The sequence below is a fragment of the Helobdella robusta genome (assembly GCF_000326865.2).
Source record: "Helobdella robusta unplaced genomic scaffold HELROscaffold_84, whole genome shotgun sequence".
Lineage (NCBI taxonomy): Eukaryota > Metazoa > Annelida > Clitellata > Rhynchobdellida > Glossiphoniidae > Helobdella > Helobdella robusta.
In genome coordinates, this window is record NW_008705486.1 from 376,160 (window position 1) to 393,022 (window position 16,863).

The 16,863-nt window shown below is 28.7% G+C and overlaps 2 protein-coding genes across 2 annotated transcripts; both read left to right on the forward strand.

Moving 5' to 3' along the window:
* Positions 1-2,771: 2,771 nt before the first annotated feature.
* Positions 2,772-6,445, forward strand: HELRODRAFT_182313 (hypothetical protein; the record flags this gene model as incomplete). The annotated part of the gene is made up of 5 exons (XM_009032590.1): positions 2,772-2,787; positions 3,102-3,169; positions 3,802-3,854; positions 4,626-4,849; positions 6,354-6,445. The coding sequence occupies 5 exons, from the start codon at positions 2,772-2,774 to the stop codon at positions 6,443-6,445; spliced, it is 453 nt and encodes a 150-aa protein (XP_009030838.1).
* A 5,636-nt stretch (positions 6,446-12,081) lies between these two features.
* HELRODRAFT_158058 (hypothetical protein) lies at positions 12,082-16,863 on the forward strand (the record flags this gene model as incomplete). Its single annotated transcript, XM_009032591.1, has 7 exons — positions 12,082-12,087; positions 14,287-14,359; positions 14,522-14,587; positions 14,657-14,758; positions 15,195-15,325; positions 15,761-15,895; positions 16,780-16,863. The coding sequence occupies 7 exons, from the start codon at positions 12,082-12,084 to the stop codon at positions 16,861-16,863; spliced, it is 597 nt and encodes a 198-aa protein (XP_009030839.1).

Below are 16,863 nucleotides of genomic sequence, written 5' to 3' on the forward strand. Positions count from 1 at the left end.
TTTATCATCATTATTATTATTATTATAATTAATAATAATTATTAATTGAATTATATAATTCCATGCATCCAACTATCACCACATTTTTTCAAGCATAGTTCCTTAAACGTATTTAACGGACATCTAACTATCACCACAATGCAAATTTGAATTAAATTTTAGATTGTGAATAATAAGAAATCAAAAATAAAAATGATTATTAAATTTTGTCATTATAAAAAGAAACGTTTCTAATATTTTTTCAACAAATTAAACCAATCATTATAAAGATATTTTGAAATCACTAATATAAATATAAGATTGTTTCAAAAAAGATAAAAATTTCCTCTGATTTTTAATATATCTTCTAGAATGTTTTCATTTAAACCACTTCTGCAGTCTTTGAGGATAAATTTTAATCCAGAAAAACTCCAAGCACTACCTTTGCTACTTTGTATAACTGAGGATATTTATCTTTCTTATTTATTTCTTATCTTATTTATATCCCCCCAAAACAGAAAAATATATTTTTTTTGTCTAACCTCTGCACATTTTCCAACTCTTTTAAAAAATATTCTATATCAACATTACTAGACATTTGAAAAAACTTATTAACACTTATTATTTCTTCCTCTATTTCTTCCTCCTTTTTTAGAAACTCTTCAAATTCATCCAAAGGCTCATCAATTAACTTACTTGATGTAACATCTAAAGGAGCTATAAGTTTTAATTCAAATTTTTCTAAAAACACTAGTTTATTCCAAAGTAACTTTAGATGTTGCACTGCATGCATTTTTTTGACTGAGATAACAATATTTGAAATCTTGGATCTAAATAAAGGGATCCCAACAAGCTTTCATTGTTTAATAACAACTTTTTTGATGAAGTCTCTTCAAAAAAATTTTTCAGATTATTCAATTTTAGTTTGCATTCCAACCAAACACCATAAAAATCACTCAGTGTCAATTGCTTCAATGTTGTCTCAAATAAAGGATGGAGTGCAGTAGCTAATAAATTAAGTTTTTCCCATTTGTCTTCAGAAAAATAGTAATCGATGCTACTTTTTTTTCTGCTAAGGTTAAATTAAACTGTTTGCAATGTAATCATGATGTCATCATATTGTATGTACTGTTCCATTTGGTTGGGCAATCTCATATTGGCCTTTTGATTTTCAGCTCTTTAAATTTTGAAATTGTGTAGTCTAGTGTTTCTATAAGATTATCTGGGTGATTGGTGGCAATAGCTGTTTTTTCATCATACTTTAACTTTTTCCTTTGCTGAACACTTTCAAACTCCTCATCATGGTTACGTTTCAAATGACTTTCCAAGTTGGCAGCATGATCTCCTTTTATAACAGCTTTAGTATTAATATTGACATTTTATTATATAAATTAGAGCACTATGGAATTAGGAGCTTACCACTAAATCTTATAAAAAAACATATCTAGAAAACCGTCTACAATATGTTACAATAAAAAATAAAAACTTTAACAAACTACCAATTTTAAGCGGAGTTCCACAAGGTAGTGTCCTCGGACCACTTCTTTTCAATATACACATAAATGACATAGTTAATGTACATCTTAACTCAGATATAGATCTAATCATCTATGCAGAGATACCGCTTGGCTAAGCTTTTGTTAGAAAAAATCATGAAATACGGTGTGGCTTTCATCATAAAAGATTCAGTTTCATATAAAAATATAAACACTCCATCAAAATATTCACATATTGAAATAAAATCCATTGATGTTACCCTATTCAAATTACCGATTCATATTATACTATCGTTCTGGTGGTTATGACAAGTTGGCTAAAGTGCCGGATTAACCATTAGACTAATAAAGCTATAGCCTTAGGCCCTGTCAAATAAATCGGCCCTAATTTATTATATCACAAGCGTGTTTAAAGAACCATGTTACAATTTATAGAGACAACATAAAATTTAAATTTTTTTATCTGTTTTAAAAAAATAACATCACTATCATTACACTAACTTAAAAGCGAAATGCAGAGCCAAAGTTTTCACCAAAAAAAATTTGGATTGCGTGTTCCTTTATCCGTAGAACAATAATTTTTGGACGAAAAATTTTGTGCTCAAACGTACGTATTTCGTTGTTGTCGTTATATTTAATAGTGTCATATTCCGTTAAAAATTATGTTTATATTTACTACATTGAAATATTTTAATTTATGAAACGAGTACTTACATGGTGTAGTGAGCGATAATTATCCACTTCCAGTATATGTTATTAGTTTATGTATAAGTGCTGGTTTCATGGATATAGCACAAAAAAAAATTTATAACAAAGATTGTTTTTTATTCTATGGTTCAAGCATTGTCGTTGTCTTCATCAGCGTCTTTAATTAATCGTCTATTCTGAAACTATCGCTAGCCGAGCTTTTGTCTCGTTTCTTTTTTAAATTCGATTTCGTATTGCATTTTATATATTATATACTATATTTAGTACATTTAAAAAAGAAAAGGGATTAGTATAATTTTCTGCATTTATACATTTCGTTTTATACATTTTACATTCTTACTACATACATACNATAATACATACATACATAAACATTATACACATAAGTAGTTAAGTACACATGACATGACATTGAGATTAAACTATTAGAGAATCTTAATTCTTAACTTGTCAAAATAATATTAAAAACAATAAAACATTTTAATTAGAAAATATTTGCTTAGTATTTGATTTGACAGACACCAATTCTCAACCGAATCAAAATGCCAGTGTTCATTATAAAATGCCACTCATCTTATTTAAATGAAAATGTTACTTTACACAGGTTAATTTAATTTAGACTAAACTATACTATAGCTATAAAGTATAACACTATACAATATAATTATAATAATCAGCAAACAATTATATATAATAATATAATATAATAGTAATAAATAATATTAGTAACATAATAAATAATGTTAACTCAAAGTTGTATAAATAATTTGTGCTGATATTAATTAAGTTAAATTTAAATTCAGACTGCCAAAGAATGATATTAAGAGAATGTAATGGAAAACCTCATTAAAAAATACATTGACAATAAGGATGAAAAAAGATTTTAATAATTAATTTGTAGCAACCATTTTACACCAGAAAGTTTTCATAAAGTTGGTTTGAAAATTTTTCTTCAAAAAGATGTTTTTCCAACGATATTTGACAAGGTTAGTGTTACGTATATTTATTCCAATCATTTCAAGTTTCTGTTGTATAATTTAAATGTTTTTAAAGTTATAATTTTGAAATTAAGATATTGTTGTCATGATAATTTTTCTGAAGTGTTCTTTATTTATGTTATGATTTATTATATACCAAAAATAAACTTATTTTAATTTTTGAAGTTTTGTAAACAATAACCTGCTTTTATTATAATTTAAACATTTTGTATTTTTGGCCTTCTTCTGATGTAAAGTTAGTTTCCGATAATATTTCTGCAACGTTAATAACTGATGTGATGTCAAGTGTAAATTTGGTTCGTATTTTTGTATTTATATATTATCAAGATTGTGTTACATTTTAAGCCACCAAGTATTACAAATTTCAGTTTTTATTAAATATTTTTAAAAATTTGCTTTGCGTTAAGTTTTGTTATATTTATATTAAAAAATAAGAAGCATGTTTATGTTTTATGTATAAGATAAATATAATTAAACATTTGTCTTGTCGTTCTGACCGGAGTTATCACCTTAAAGATATTAATTAGATGCCTTGCAAATAATAACATATATTCAAAAACGTCCAGTGTTAATAAAACTTTAATAATTTAACATTTCATTTACCATCAACATCATCGCAGCCAGTTGAAAAACCATCAGCATCTGCTGTTAAATTGCTTTGTATGTTTGACAGGTTATAACATAATATACGTAACAAATAAAATTTATTAAACTTTCTGCAACTCTCAAATACAAATAGTTATCTAAAGAAATTTTTAATATGGCTTGCATTCATTGATGCTTCTATTTCAAAAAACTGATTTGCCATTTAAAAAATTACTTTATGAAATTTTTGGAATATATACTTGAAATCTTGAAATGTAACAGACTGGTATTGATGCTTTGATGCCGAGAAGTTTGAAAAGGAAAGCTAATCAATTAAGTACGACATTGACTAAAACAAGGAAAGTGTTATACAGCTGCAATAGAAGAATAAAGAGATATAAATTAAATGTTCAGGCATTTAAAGAAAAAATTAAAAAAACTTAAAGAAATCAATGATGAACCGAACTCAAGATTGGTTGTAAATTCCTGTAAGAAAATTTTATAAATTAGAAACTATTTTTTCACTATACATTTTCTGTTGAAATTGTATCATTGCTTCCAACCCAAAAATTTATTCTAACGTACAAATTCAATCAGGATCATTTGGAGTTGTTCTTCAACTTTATCAGAAGTGCAGGTTTGAAAATTTTTAAAGTAATTTTTCAAACACTTTAACTTCGTATATTATAATTTGACTTAGAAAAATGCATTGACAATCCCAATGTACAACAGTTGGAAACCATCTTTAAACGAGTTTATTTCAGATGTGGGATTGTCCCTGGGAAAACAGGTTATTCAAAAATTAAAAATACATACCTTTTAGATGATATTTTATGTTTATCATTATCTAACTTTTCAGGCAATGTACAGGAACAATTAAAGAAGATTCTGAATTTAAAATACTCAAAGAACAATTTCAACATATTTTTGAGGAAGCTATTTTAGAACTGGAGTTTCTAAATCGAAACACAGTGTCAACCATGATCGATAATGCAGTGGCATATATTGCTGGATGGGTGGTTCGAAAAGTAACCCAGATGATAGATTGTAATCAATGCTGGCTAGCACTTGTTGAAAAAAAAGGTAGAGTCGCCATGTTTTACCAACAGCTACTTATATTAAAGGACGACGGTGGTTTGGTTTTTCCTTCCCGTGGTGTCGTCAAGGTTATTAAAATAATTGATTTATAAAAATTTTTGCTTTATGCTTTTTTTATATCATCATCATAAAACAGTATACAAGAAAACATATATAACTATTGAATAACAATAAGAACAATGCATTAACAATCATTAACAACATTGACGGCTACTAATAAACTATTCCTAACATTTAATAAACAGATGTGTCATGTAACATAGAGGCAATTAAAAATGGAAACCGAGCAACAAAAAATGAATACTTAATCTGTAGTTTCAAATGTTTTTAAAAGGTTGGCCAATGAAGATTTATTAAATCTCAAAGAATATATATCACAGATACATTTAATGGATTAAATAATCATTATTTTGTTTACTTAGACTTATTGCAAAAACATATATAAATGTACGTTCATTTCATTTCGCAAAAACCACAAATCTTTTGCTATCTATTGGTAAAATCTGTATTTTTTATTTGGTCATTATGTTTTCATAAAACCCGTCACTCTAACATCTTCATTATTTTATATTTCATTTATTTTGTTATTTATGAAATCATTATTTTCAAAATATTTCAACATACTTTAACATACATACTTCAATCATATTTCATTTCTAATTGAGTTTTCACATTTGATTCGTTTAATTGAAACAATAATGCATCAACAATTATTTCAATTCTTCATTGTTTTGGAATTTGATTTTTCATTCAAAACATTTTAGGCCTTCAATTTTTTATTTCTTTCATAATTAGTTTTTGAAATTATGCTGACGACAAAAAATTTTTAAAATTGTAAATATAAATTATACCCCATTATTGAAAAATTATTTTCAAGACCTTCTTTATCTAACTTGTATGCCTTTATATCTAATCATTTAATGTTATCAAATTTTTTATTTGAATTTAAACATGCATTTTTTTAAAATCTCTTTATAATATTCTGTATTATTTCTGAAAGAGTTTATTGTTGCATTCTCATCTGCATTTGTAAATATCTGGTCATTAATCTACATCATAATTTTACCGCAGCAATATATTAACTAGATTCAAGTCATCATTATATCAACTTTTTTCATTGCATAATTACAAATGTAAACGTGTATTGATTAAAATTATTCATGTACATCTTTAAGTGATACTTTTGAAATCTAAATGAATGAAATAATCATAGAAACTAAATAAATATATATATATAAATTGAATTTAATCAAAAATAGTGATGATGTGGGCCGGTATTTTAAGCAAGTCCAACACTGGTTACATATTATTACATTTCAATATTACATCTTCATAAAAGTGTTCATTTTGAATTTAATCACCGTCTATAAATTTTGGCCTTTTTCATAATTTTCTCCTATTTATTCTAACCATTTTTCTTTTAATTGTAATATTTTTAAGCTTATTAATTTTGAGTGTAAATTAATTATACTGTTGTAACCTTCAAAAGATCCAAAAGAACCTTCAACTTCAAAAGATCTCTATATTTCCAACACCAGTGTTCTAGCTTCCAACGATCGTCAAGTTATTGCTATTCCGTAGATTCAAGATTTCCGATAGATGAACACAACTATTGTTACTTCAAACAAACTTTGTTGAACGTTTATTTAAATGCCAACAGTAATAGAAACACTAAACTATTCCAAGTCACTACATAAATCACAATTACAAATTCGAATCAAACCTCGCTGGAAACCTTTGCTATCCACAAATTCTTATATAGCCTCTACAGTAGATTTTTAGCATAGACTCGATAACTTTTTACAATCCTCTATGGTTTACAATCCAAAGATTACAAATATAACAAAGATAGCAATAAATAAAATATATACTACCAAGCTTACAATACAAACAAAGGAATATTTGCTTTCAACATAACATACCCAAACCAAATTAAATCACACAGGAGGTTTTTATAATGTATTTTGGTAGTAAAAGCAAACAATCTTTTTTTCTGTTTAAATGTTATGATTTATATTATTTAATAATATGTTAAATGAATTATATAATAATTTAAGTTAAAATCAAATTCTTCAACTATTTCAACTGTAATTGACATTATTAATATATTAAAAACATAATAATAGTTTAAACTAACATTAAATTCATTAGGCTATTATTTAAAACGAACAACTCTTGATTTTTAATAGAATAGGTATGTAATATTTAATAATTTTTAATTAACATTACTATTTATAAAATAACCCTGAAGGTGCTAGATCATGAGCATGTATATTATTATATTTATGTGTAAATTGTTATATTTCTTGCTTGTTAATTATAAAACGTCTATCTTGCTACAATTAGTAATTATTCGTGATGAGTAAAGTTAGATCAGTCTTACCTTTTTTATTTCGGTTTTATTTTTTGTTATATAACTGCAAAATATTTGATTTACATAAATTTCAACTATCTTAAAAAGTGAAATATATATACATATATATATATAAGATAAAAACTAAGGTTGTAAAATTAGCTTTTAATGTAGTCTATTAGAACCACCGTAAAAGTTCAATAAAAAAATTGATTTAATAAATTTAAATTGTATAATTTTTGTTGCATTTTATTATTTAATTTTCTTTTATTAAGATTGCATGTTGATAGAAAACTCTTTAGTTAAGTTAAAAAGTGTTAATTTTGTATATGATGTTATTATTTTTTTTATTAACTCATAACAGTGGTTTGCATTCTGTACATCATTGAAATAATTTTCCATGTTGAATAAATCTTCGTTGACACATTGTTGGAGTATGTTGCTTTCGATTACGTTTTTTCTTAAAACAATAATTATTTATTTTTAATAATCTTTCTTATTCTTGGCAGATCTGAAAATCATTAAAATTTATTGCTTTTACCAGAAAATAAATAAATGTATCATTTTACTTTTAATACTTCTTTGGAGGCATATGTCAATTGTCCATTGTCTTTTAGTATGATGAGATGATTTGATGATTTGCTAAATATGTTTCTGCTGGCTGAAATCAAGCATTTTCTGCATATTTGTTGAAATTTGTAACAGCTTATTAATGCTGAAACGTTTGTGGCCAACCCATTCATTACCTGTGAGACAGCCCTAAAAATTAAATATAATGTATAAAAATTTTAACATATTTTTAAGAAAAACAAATGTTGTTTACCCTAACTCCAGCATTATGTAACTTATCAATGGCTTTCTCTATTGAATCTTTCAACATGTGAGATGATAATTTATTTGTATAAAAATAAGCTATTGAATGCCTCCAAGCTACTCTCAGACCAACAACATAAAAAACCAACACCTCTGAAGCAACTATGTCCTCATTACCATCTCCATAGTTAACATATCAAATAAAGTCATCTTCACAAATAATACGTTTGTTAGTTTATGCTTAACATTTAACATCAATAAAATTAAAAAATTGAAGAAAAATGCTTATAGTGAAATACACAAGGAATAAACTAACATATGCTACTAAATTTACAAAGTTTAATTTAAAAAACCTGCCAATTTTACTATTATACGTTATTTGAGGCTTTATTAATATCAAATCAAGGATTAAAGAGCATTTGCAATATTTTGATGGATTTTCTATACATTTTTTATTTTATCAATTATAACATCACACATCTTCACATTTTTTTATTTTATCAATTATAAAATTTGTAAAACCTGGTTTAATTTTGATTGGTTCTGTAACTTAAAAGATAAATTATTTATTTCAATATGAAATTACCCAAGTAAAAAATTTTTGTCCAGCTATTTTTTGACTGGTCCAGAGATGAAGGGCATGTTAAATCTACCGAAATTCTGCGTTGTGCTGGTTTAGATGATATAAAGGACGAACGCCGGCAACACCTTCTGCGGTGTTTCGGTCATGTCAAAAGAAGTGGAAACATTGCCATAACTTCTCTTGCAGATCAGCATATATTAGATTCCAAATGTCACCAGTGCGTATTGGTATTGTAATTTCTTCCATCCCAGTTATAAATAACAATGGACTGAGAGTCAAGCCTTGGTGAACTCCAACGCCGATATCAAATGCATCTGTGTTTTCAACCGTTTTGCTGACAAGAGTCTTAGTATTCGTATACAAGATATTCTGGAATGAGTTGTCGACGTAGACTCCACCTGATTGCTTCACGGAAACTCGATCAAATGCTTTTTCAAGGTCTACAAAAATGTGTGATAGTTGTTGATGCTTTGCGAGGTACTTCTATTGCAGTTGCCGATAGATGTGAATTGCATCAATTGTTGATTTCCCCGCTAGGAAACCAAATTGATAATTTCCGATTGTGATGCACGACGCTAATCTTTTCTCAATGATTTTCTCGACAATTTTAAGGGAGTGTTCTAACAGACGTATACCCCAATATGATGAACAGTTCAATGGATCACCTTTGCCTTTGCATAGCGGAACTGTCATGCTATAGTTCCATTCTGTCGGCATTGAGCAATTCCTCCTGAATTCACGGCAAAGTTGTAGTAACGTTTGGATACCTGCAGTACCAGATGTTTTGATAATGTCATTTGTGAGCCTAGAGAGCCCTGCTGCCTTTCCATCCTTCATAGCTTTCATAGCTTCTGTAAGCTCCTCTACAGTGATGTCTGGAATCGGACCTTCGATGGGTGGAGCGTCAAAGTTAACATTGATGAAGTTTATTTCGTTTAACAGACGGTTGAAGTATTCTCTCCACTGTAGCTTGATCTCATCTTGTTCAAGAACCATGTCATTTTTGATACATGAGACACCTACTATGTCTTTTTTCGTACGCTTTGCTTGTTTTGCTATACGATACAGAGATTTCATTTGTTCACCTTTGCTTTTAGTGAGCCACTCTCTGCACTGATCTTTACAAGCCAGTGCAACTTGACGTCTTGCATAGTTCTTCTCACGGAATATTTTATTGTCATCAACAGACTTTGATTTTTGCCATTGCTTGTATGCAGCTTTCTTTTCAGCTATTGCATTTTGTACACTGTCATTCCACCATCAAGTGTCCCGTTTATGCTGACGTTTTGTACCAGTTTTCCCCACAAACTGTAGTTGCAGCGTTTATCAAAACGGTTTTGTATGTACTCCAATCTATACTGGCTTGCGATTGGTGGTCGAACTGTGTGGCGACAATCTGTTGAAATTTTTCTCGATGAATATTGCTTTTCAGCTTCCACGTTTTGATTCTTGAGGCATTTGTTCTGACTTATGTTTTGACAGTTCGACAACCAGGTCTGCCACAAGGAGTCTATGTTGGACGACACATGATTCGCCAGGTATAACTTTGACGTTTTTGAATACCTTTCGGTGTTGTTGCTTGACAACGAAGAAATCAATTTGCGTGGCTGATGGTCCACTTTTGTATGTTATGAGATGTTCCAACCTCTTTCTAAAATATGTGTTCCGTAAACAAAACCCGTGACTTTCAGCAAACTCAAAAATGCGGTTGCCAGCTTCATTCCGTTCTCCATAGCCAAACCACCATGTACGCTGTCATAACCATCTGTTTTCTCTCCAACGTGGCCATTGAGTTCCCCTCCAATCAGGATTGTTTCAGATTTTGGTATTGTTGAGATAGTTTCCGAGAATGCAGCCCAGAAGGCACTTTTCATCTCTTCTGATTCGCCTATCTGTGGTTCGTATGCAGAAAAAATAATCATTGTTTGCTTTTCTATGCGAAGCTTGATCCACATGAGACGCGAATTAATCCTATTCAATGGACCAGACTCTAAAGCGCATTAAAAATATGCGCGGTTCAAAGGCATGTACAAGTATTTTAAATATATGGTATGAGCTATATATTTTAATTAGAAAAAAATTTGAGCACCGTTTTGTTATATTTTAACATTAAAATTATAACTCCAAAACAAAAATAAATTTGTAAGATTTTAAAAATTTTTGGATGAAATTATTTTTCAAGGGTTGTTTGAATGGTAAAAATTATGCTCTTCAAATTTTTATATTACGCTTCATTATCCATTTTGCTTTACTCTTTCCTTTTCCGCCTGTCAACATGAAGATTTCGACGAAGGTTGGGACACTATGTTTTCTATCATGTTTTACAATGAATAAAATTAGTTTTGGTCACTAATTAAAGCTGTTCCCATCAGCAATTTAGTTAAAATTGGTTCGAATGCGCATGGAGTTTATCTAATTGTTTAACGTTCACATATCACTCGTTTGTAAAGTAAACTTTAAAAGATTAATAATAAACATAATAAAGCCTAACCCCAAACTAAAATTAAACTGGTAAATTAATTTAATTATAATTATTTAATTATAATTTAAATATATTTAAAAATTTTAGATCGGTACTGGGTAATCCAAAAAATAGCAAACAAATCTAGGTAAATTTCGTCATTTTGCTCTTCTAACCCATTATATTATAATATGTAATATAGTAAATAAATAAATGATGGTAAAAGGCGCAGTTTTTAATTTTTTGACTTTGTGTTATATGTTATTTGTAAATAAAAATTTATTTTATTCCTTTTCTTTCTTTTTAAAAATTTGTAACTTATGAAAGCAAGCCAAAACTCTTTTTATTCATAAATTTATTGATTATAAAGATTATTTTGATTGATTATCTATGATTTATTTTAATAAAATAGAATAACATTTTATTTTAAGAATGATGAACGCAAGCTGTTTTTAAAATATTTATTATTTTATTGCAAACTATTTTAAAATGAATTACAAATAAAATTGATTTTAAATTTATTTATTATCGTTATATAATATTTGGTTTCTCTCAGTCAACTGGTAATCTATTTGAATGGAGTTTTTGTCAAAATGTGTTATAAACAAGGTTAGCATTGACATAGACAATACATACATTTCTTTCTAGCGGTATTACTTGAAATTGTCTAATTGTGTACTCATCAAATGTAATTTTAACGGGGACATACCCTTCAATGAGACTGTTATGTCTACTTAGGAAAAGCTAGCAAATGTTCAGTTTTAAGCTATTTCGGCTAAATAAAAGTATAGTAAATTACTTCTTTTTGATAAATGTAATAAATAATTTTTAGTTCAATCAAAATAATATTTAGAAATTAGAGTTGGTTAGTGTCAGGGTTAAAGGCTATATTAGGGAACGTTTGCTAATTTGAGACAAGTCTATGTCTGATGTAAACACAAGTTTGCCAAGTAGGCTGAATGGTTTTATTGAGTACTGAGTAGCTATTTCATTAAACCTATAGACAAATGGGAGTAGGCGTTACAGTTTGGGTTTCCTGTCGGATAATTGTGAATTAAATACTGTGTCTGATTATGTTTGGCTGATTTTAATTTAGGATGTTATGGCGGATGGCTGTGGCTATTAAATTCATATTGGCATGTTTTGAATATTATGCTAGATGATTGCGAATATAATATTGGTTTGCAGATATGGATATTATCATAAATGTTTATGTTGGCTGATTGGAATGTTATGGTAGCTGATGGTGAATATCATAGTGACTTATTATATGGACTTGGGATAAGCTAGTGAACGTTCATTAACAAATGTTCAGTTTTAAGCTATTTTGTTTTTATGAAATAATTTTGAGTTTATTATGGTATTTAATAACAACTGGAGATTGGTAAGGGAACATTCTTTAAATGAAAGTATGCTGACTTAAGACAAAATTTGGAGTTTGTGAATGATTGGGAAATTACTGAGGTTGATTGGTATATTAATGTAATATTCAGTCAGCCAATATAATGTTCACAAAAGCCTATTGCAATCTATCAATAAACCACTCTGCAATAAAATTAAGTCCTCAGTCTATTGGTAAAATCCCAGCAGCATATTTTATTTTGGCAGCAGTACCTTATATATTTGAAAACTACTAGATATTTCTGTTATTTTGTCACAAAAGATACTGTATATACATGAAAATTTACATATGGTCTGTGGTAAAATACCCCTAGTTGTTTTTTTTTACTTAGCTGATGGTAATTATTGCAGCATTCAGGGTGAGTTAATGGGTCTGCATTACATTTGCAGCATTCACAAGTTTGAGAATATTTATTGCTTCAAAGTTTTTTTGGTATAATATTACAAGTGAGTGGTGAATATGCAAGAGTGTTATGTGACATCAACCCAGGAATAAGATGGTTCATTGCGTGCATTTTTTGAGATGAAATGTTTTATTACACATTTTTTGTGAGACTAACTGACCCCAAGTCTGTTCTGCGTTTTTAAGAATTAGACTTGATATACTAGCAATATATAACTCACACCAATATTTAGTAAACAATATATTGTTATAACTGTCACTAGACCCCAGTTCAAGAAAAAATTATAACATTTTCTAAAATCATGTTTTTAAAAAATTTAGTTGTAAAAGTAATATAGAATTCCTCAAAGTAGATCTTTGTACATTCTTGCCTTTAACAAGAATGTACTTAACACATTTACAAATGTGCTAGAAAATAGCACAAATTTGTTGCTTGACATATGATTCATTAATTTTTTTTCATATCTCATAAGTTAAATTGTATGTATTTTAATTTTGTTCTTTATATTTTTCATTCTGTTCATTATGTTATGGAGAAATGATGATACATATTTTCCAGTTCTGCTTCAGAACGTTGATAATTGTTGATATGAAAATCTGATCTCATACATAATTAAAGCAGCTAAATCACATGATGATATTTTTTGTATTTTTTCTTCCCTTTAAAGTATTCAGATAAATGTTGTACATTTAAATTTTTAATGAAGGAACCTTTTTGAATAGTGTTTTAAGTCAGTTTGAATGCTTTTTCCATTAGTAGTTTTTTGTTTGAACATAAAGCTTGTTCAGTTAACTAATAATTTGTGTGTGCACTGTATACTTTTCCATTAATGATTTTTTTCGAACCTGAAGCTTGTTCCGTTAACTAATATTGTGTGCTTATATCTGTAACTGTGTGTATCTGTTAGTGATGGTCCGATGTCAAATACTTTAATTTTGATTTTTTTAATATAAAACTATTTTTTCAAATAAACGTCAACTCAAACTCATTATGTCATTATGTAACATTGATAAGGAGATCGAGATTGCGGTGGTATAGACATGTGTTGAGAAGGAATGAAAGGGTCGGGATTAGGCGAGCGTTGGAGTTTGAGGTTGAAGGAGTGTTAGGAAGGAGTCGACCGGGATTGGGATGGAGAGAGCAGGTGGAGAAGGGTATTTCGGTTTCATCATAGGTAGCCAAACTAAATAAAATAATGTATTTTCCAGCTGAAAGCTAATGACAAGGATTAATTTTTTTAAATGTTCAGACTCTACTTACTGGGCACAAACATAGTAGCAGAAATAATTCATAATGTGACTGAAGGGCATTGAAAGTGTAGTAAAAGTTGAGATAACCTGTACTTTTATATTGTCACCGAAAAAGCTCATATTGTAAGTAACACTTGTTGCAAAATTCATTATCCAGCCAATTATCATTGATGCCAGAGGTCATCTTCTGGGTCGACTGGCTGCCACCACGGCCAAATCAATTCTGCAAGGTAAACGTCAAACAGTATAATTTGATTTGATATTTAAACTAAATTAGCGGCTAATGATGCCATTCTTATCCACATTGGTTGATTCAATGAACATGCAATGAGATAACTCACTGAAGCCGCTCATTTTAAATTTTACTCAACGTTAATTTCGTAACTTGTTAGGTCAGAAAATAGTTGTTCTAAGATGCGAGGGCATAAACATTTCTGGAAATTTTTACAGGAACAAGTGTTAGCATGTAGTTTTGACTTAACATAGAATTATTTTTCATTTAAACCTTTTTGTGTGTTTTTATGCAGTGAAGTATTTAGATTTTTTGAAAAAAAGAATGAATACCAATCCAAGCCGAGGTCCTTACCATCATAGAGCTCCCAGCAAAATATTTTGGAGAACTGTTAGAGGTTAAAATTGTACACTTTTTAATTTAAAAAATTTGTGATGCAGATGAGATGATGATTAAAATATAACATCCAGTTCTGCTACAGAAAAGACCTACTGTTGATTATTAAGCCTGACATCTGCCTTATTTACAATCTATAAATTGAGCCTGCTTATTTGTTATTCTGATTTATAAGGTAATATTAAATTAACTGTAATAAAATTTTGATTACTAACAATAATAATATCTTAAATATGCCCAACTTATTATATTTGTGTTAAAGTGAGCATAAAAAATGAATATTAATTTTCCAACTTTTATAAAATGATGTTATGAATTTCAAAAGATCTACTTAGCAGAGTGTTGGAGTCAGGCATTTTTGCCTGAGTCGATATTTTAGGGGCCAAAGTACAAGTTTATGATTTTGATAAAGTGGTGTAACAACAACTTTTTCACAGGTATGTTGCCACACAAGTTACATCGTGGTAAGGAGGCTTTGGATCGTCTGAAAGCATTTGAGGGAGTACCTCCACCTTATGACAAACAAAAAAGATTTGTTGTTCCTTCTGCTCTTCGCATAATTAGGCTAGTCTGATATATATGTTTGTAACAACGTTAATGTTTGTCGGTTGCATGGTTGTCTGATCGCAAGCTCTTAATATTGCTGCATTTTGGGAAATCACTTGACTTTAGTGGGTTGCTCAAGAGATTAGAAACATGAATGTTTCTCCCACATTTTTAATTTTATGGTAATTTTCATGCATTTTTATTTTTAGTGTACGAACTTCAATTTTTTTCCATTTGTTTTGCCCTGAATTTTTTATTGTTCAAGTTTATGTACAAAACCCTTTTAAAAAATTTACCAACCACGTTATATAAAGAATCTTTTTGCATCATCTATTTGTTTGGTTACAAATGGTTTATGAGACATATAATGATTGAAAGTATCAAGTTTATTGCAATAAGAGATTAATCTTGAATGTCTGGTGTCAGAAAATAAGGCGATTTTTTTTATAGATTGAAGCCACGAAGAAAGTTTTGCCAGTTAAGCAGGCTGTCGCATGAAGTTGGTTGGAAGTATCAAGGTGTTGTAGCAACTCTTGAAAAAAGAAGAAAATTGAAATCATCATTGTATTTTAAAAAGAAAATATGTGAAAAGGTTTATATTAAATTATCTTGTTCATTTGTAGCAATCAATTGCTACTTTTTTGTTTACTAAAGTAAAAATTGTGTATAATTTATTTTACCCATTTGTCGCGTCAAAAATAACATACGTATAAAAACGTATAAATTTTTGGCTCACTTATACTTTGCAAGCATTTGTTATGTTAACACAGATATTTAGGTGTTTTTTATAGATATTACATGATTTAAATGAAAATAACTCAAAAAGTCTTGGCTTGTTTTCAAATTTTTGTTGAAACCACTATACGATGTGTTAGACAAGATAATTATTTTATGTGAATCGTCGTTGTGACCTGGGGATAGTTTTGTCTTGTGTAAAGTTATTTTGTGACTTAATTAGTGGTATTCATGATGATTAAATTTAACCATTAAAATTGATGTTTAAATGAAATCATATCAATTTCTCATGCATCACCATCTGAAATACCTATCTGTTATGTGCTTTTGCTTATTTTTATACTAACATTGTATGTACGCAGTGATTGTTTGGCGAGACTAATCTGTATTGTTTATTTTTTCAAATTTGGGGTATCAATGATGATGTCTGTACACCATACATGTTGATGTTCAGATGAAAACAACAATATTTTTCATGCATCACCATCTGAGATTCCTATCTAATATTTATTATCTAATTATTTTTATACTAACATATGTTACACAGTATTGCTTTGTATGTATGCAGTGATTGTTTGGCGAGATTAGTTTGCACTGTATATTGTTTCAAATTTGAGGTATCGATGATGATGTCTGTACACCATACATGTTGACGCTCAGATGAAAACAATATTTTTCATGCATCACCATCTGAGATATTTTTTTATTTTATTTTGATATTTTTTTTATTTATTTTCACAGAAATTGATGGAACAAGCGAAAAAGAATGTTATATCGAAAGTTCCACAGTACCAGAAAATAATTGAATCGTATGGCCATCATTAA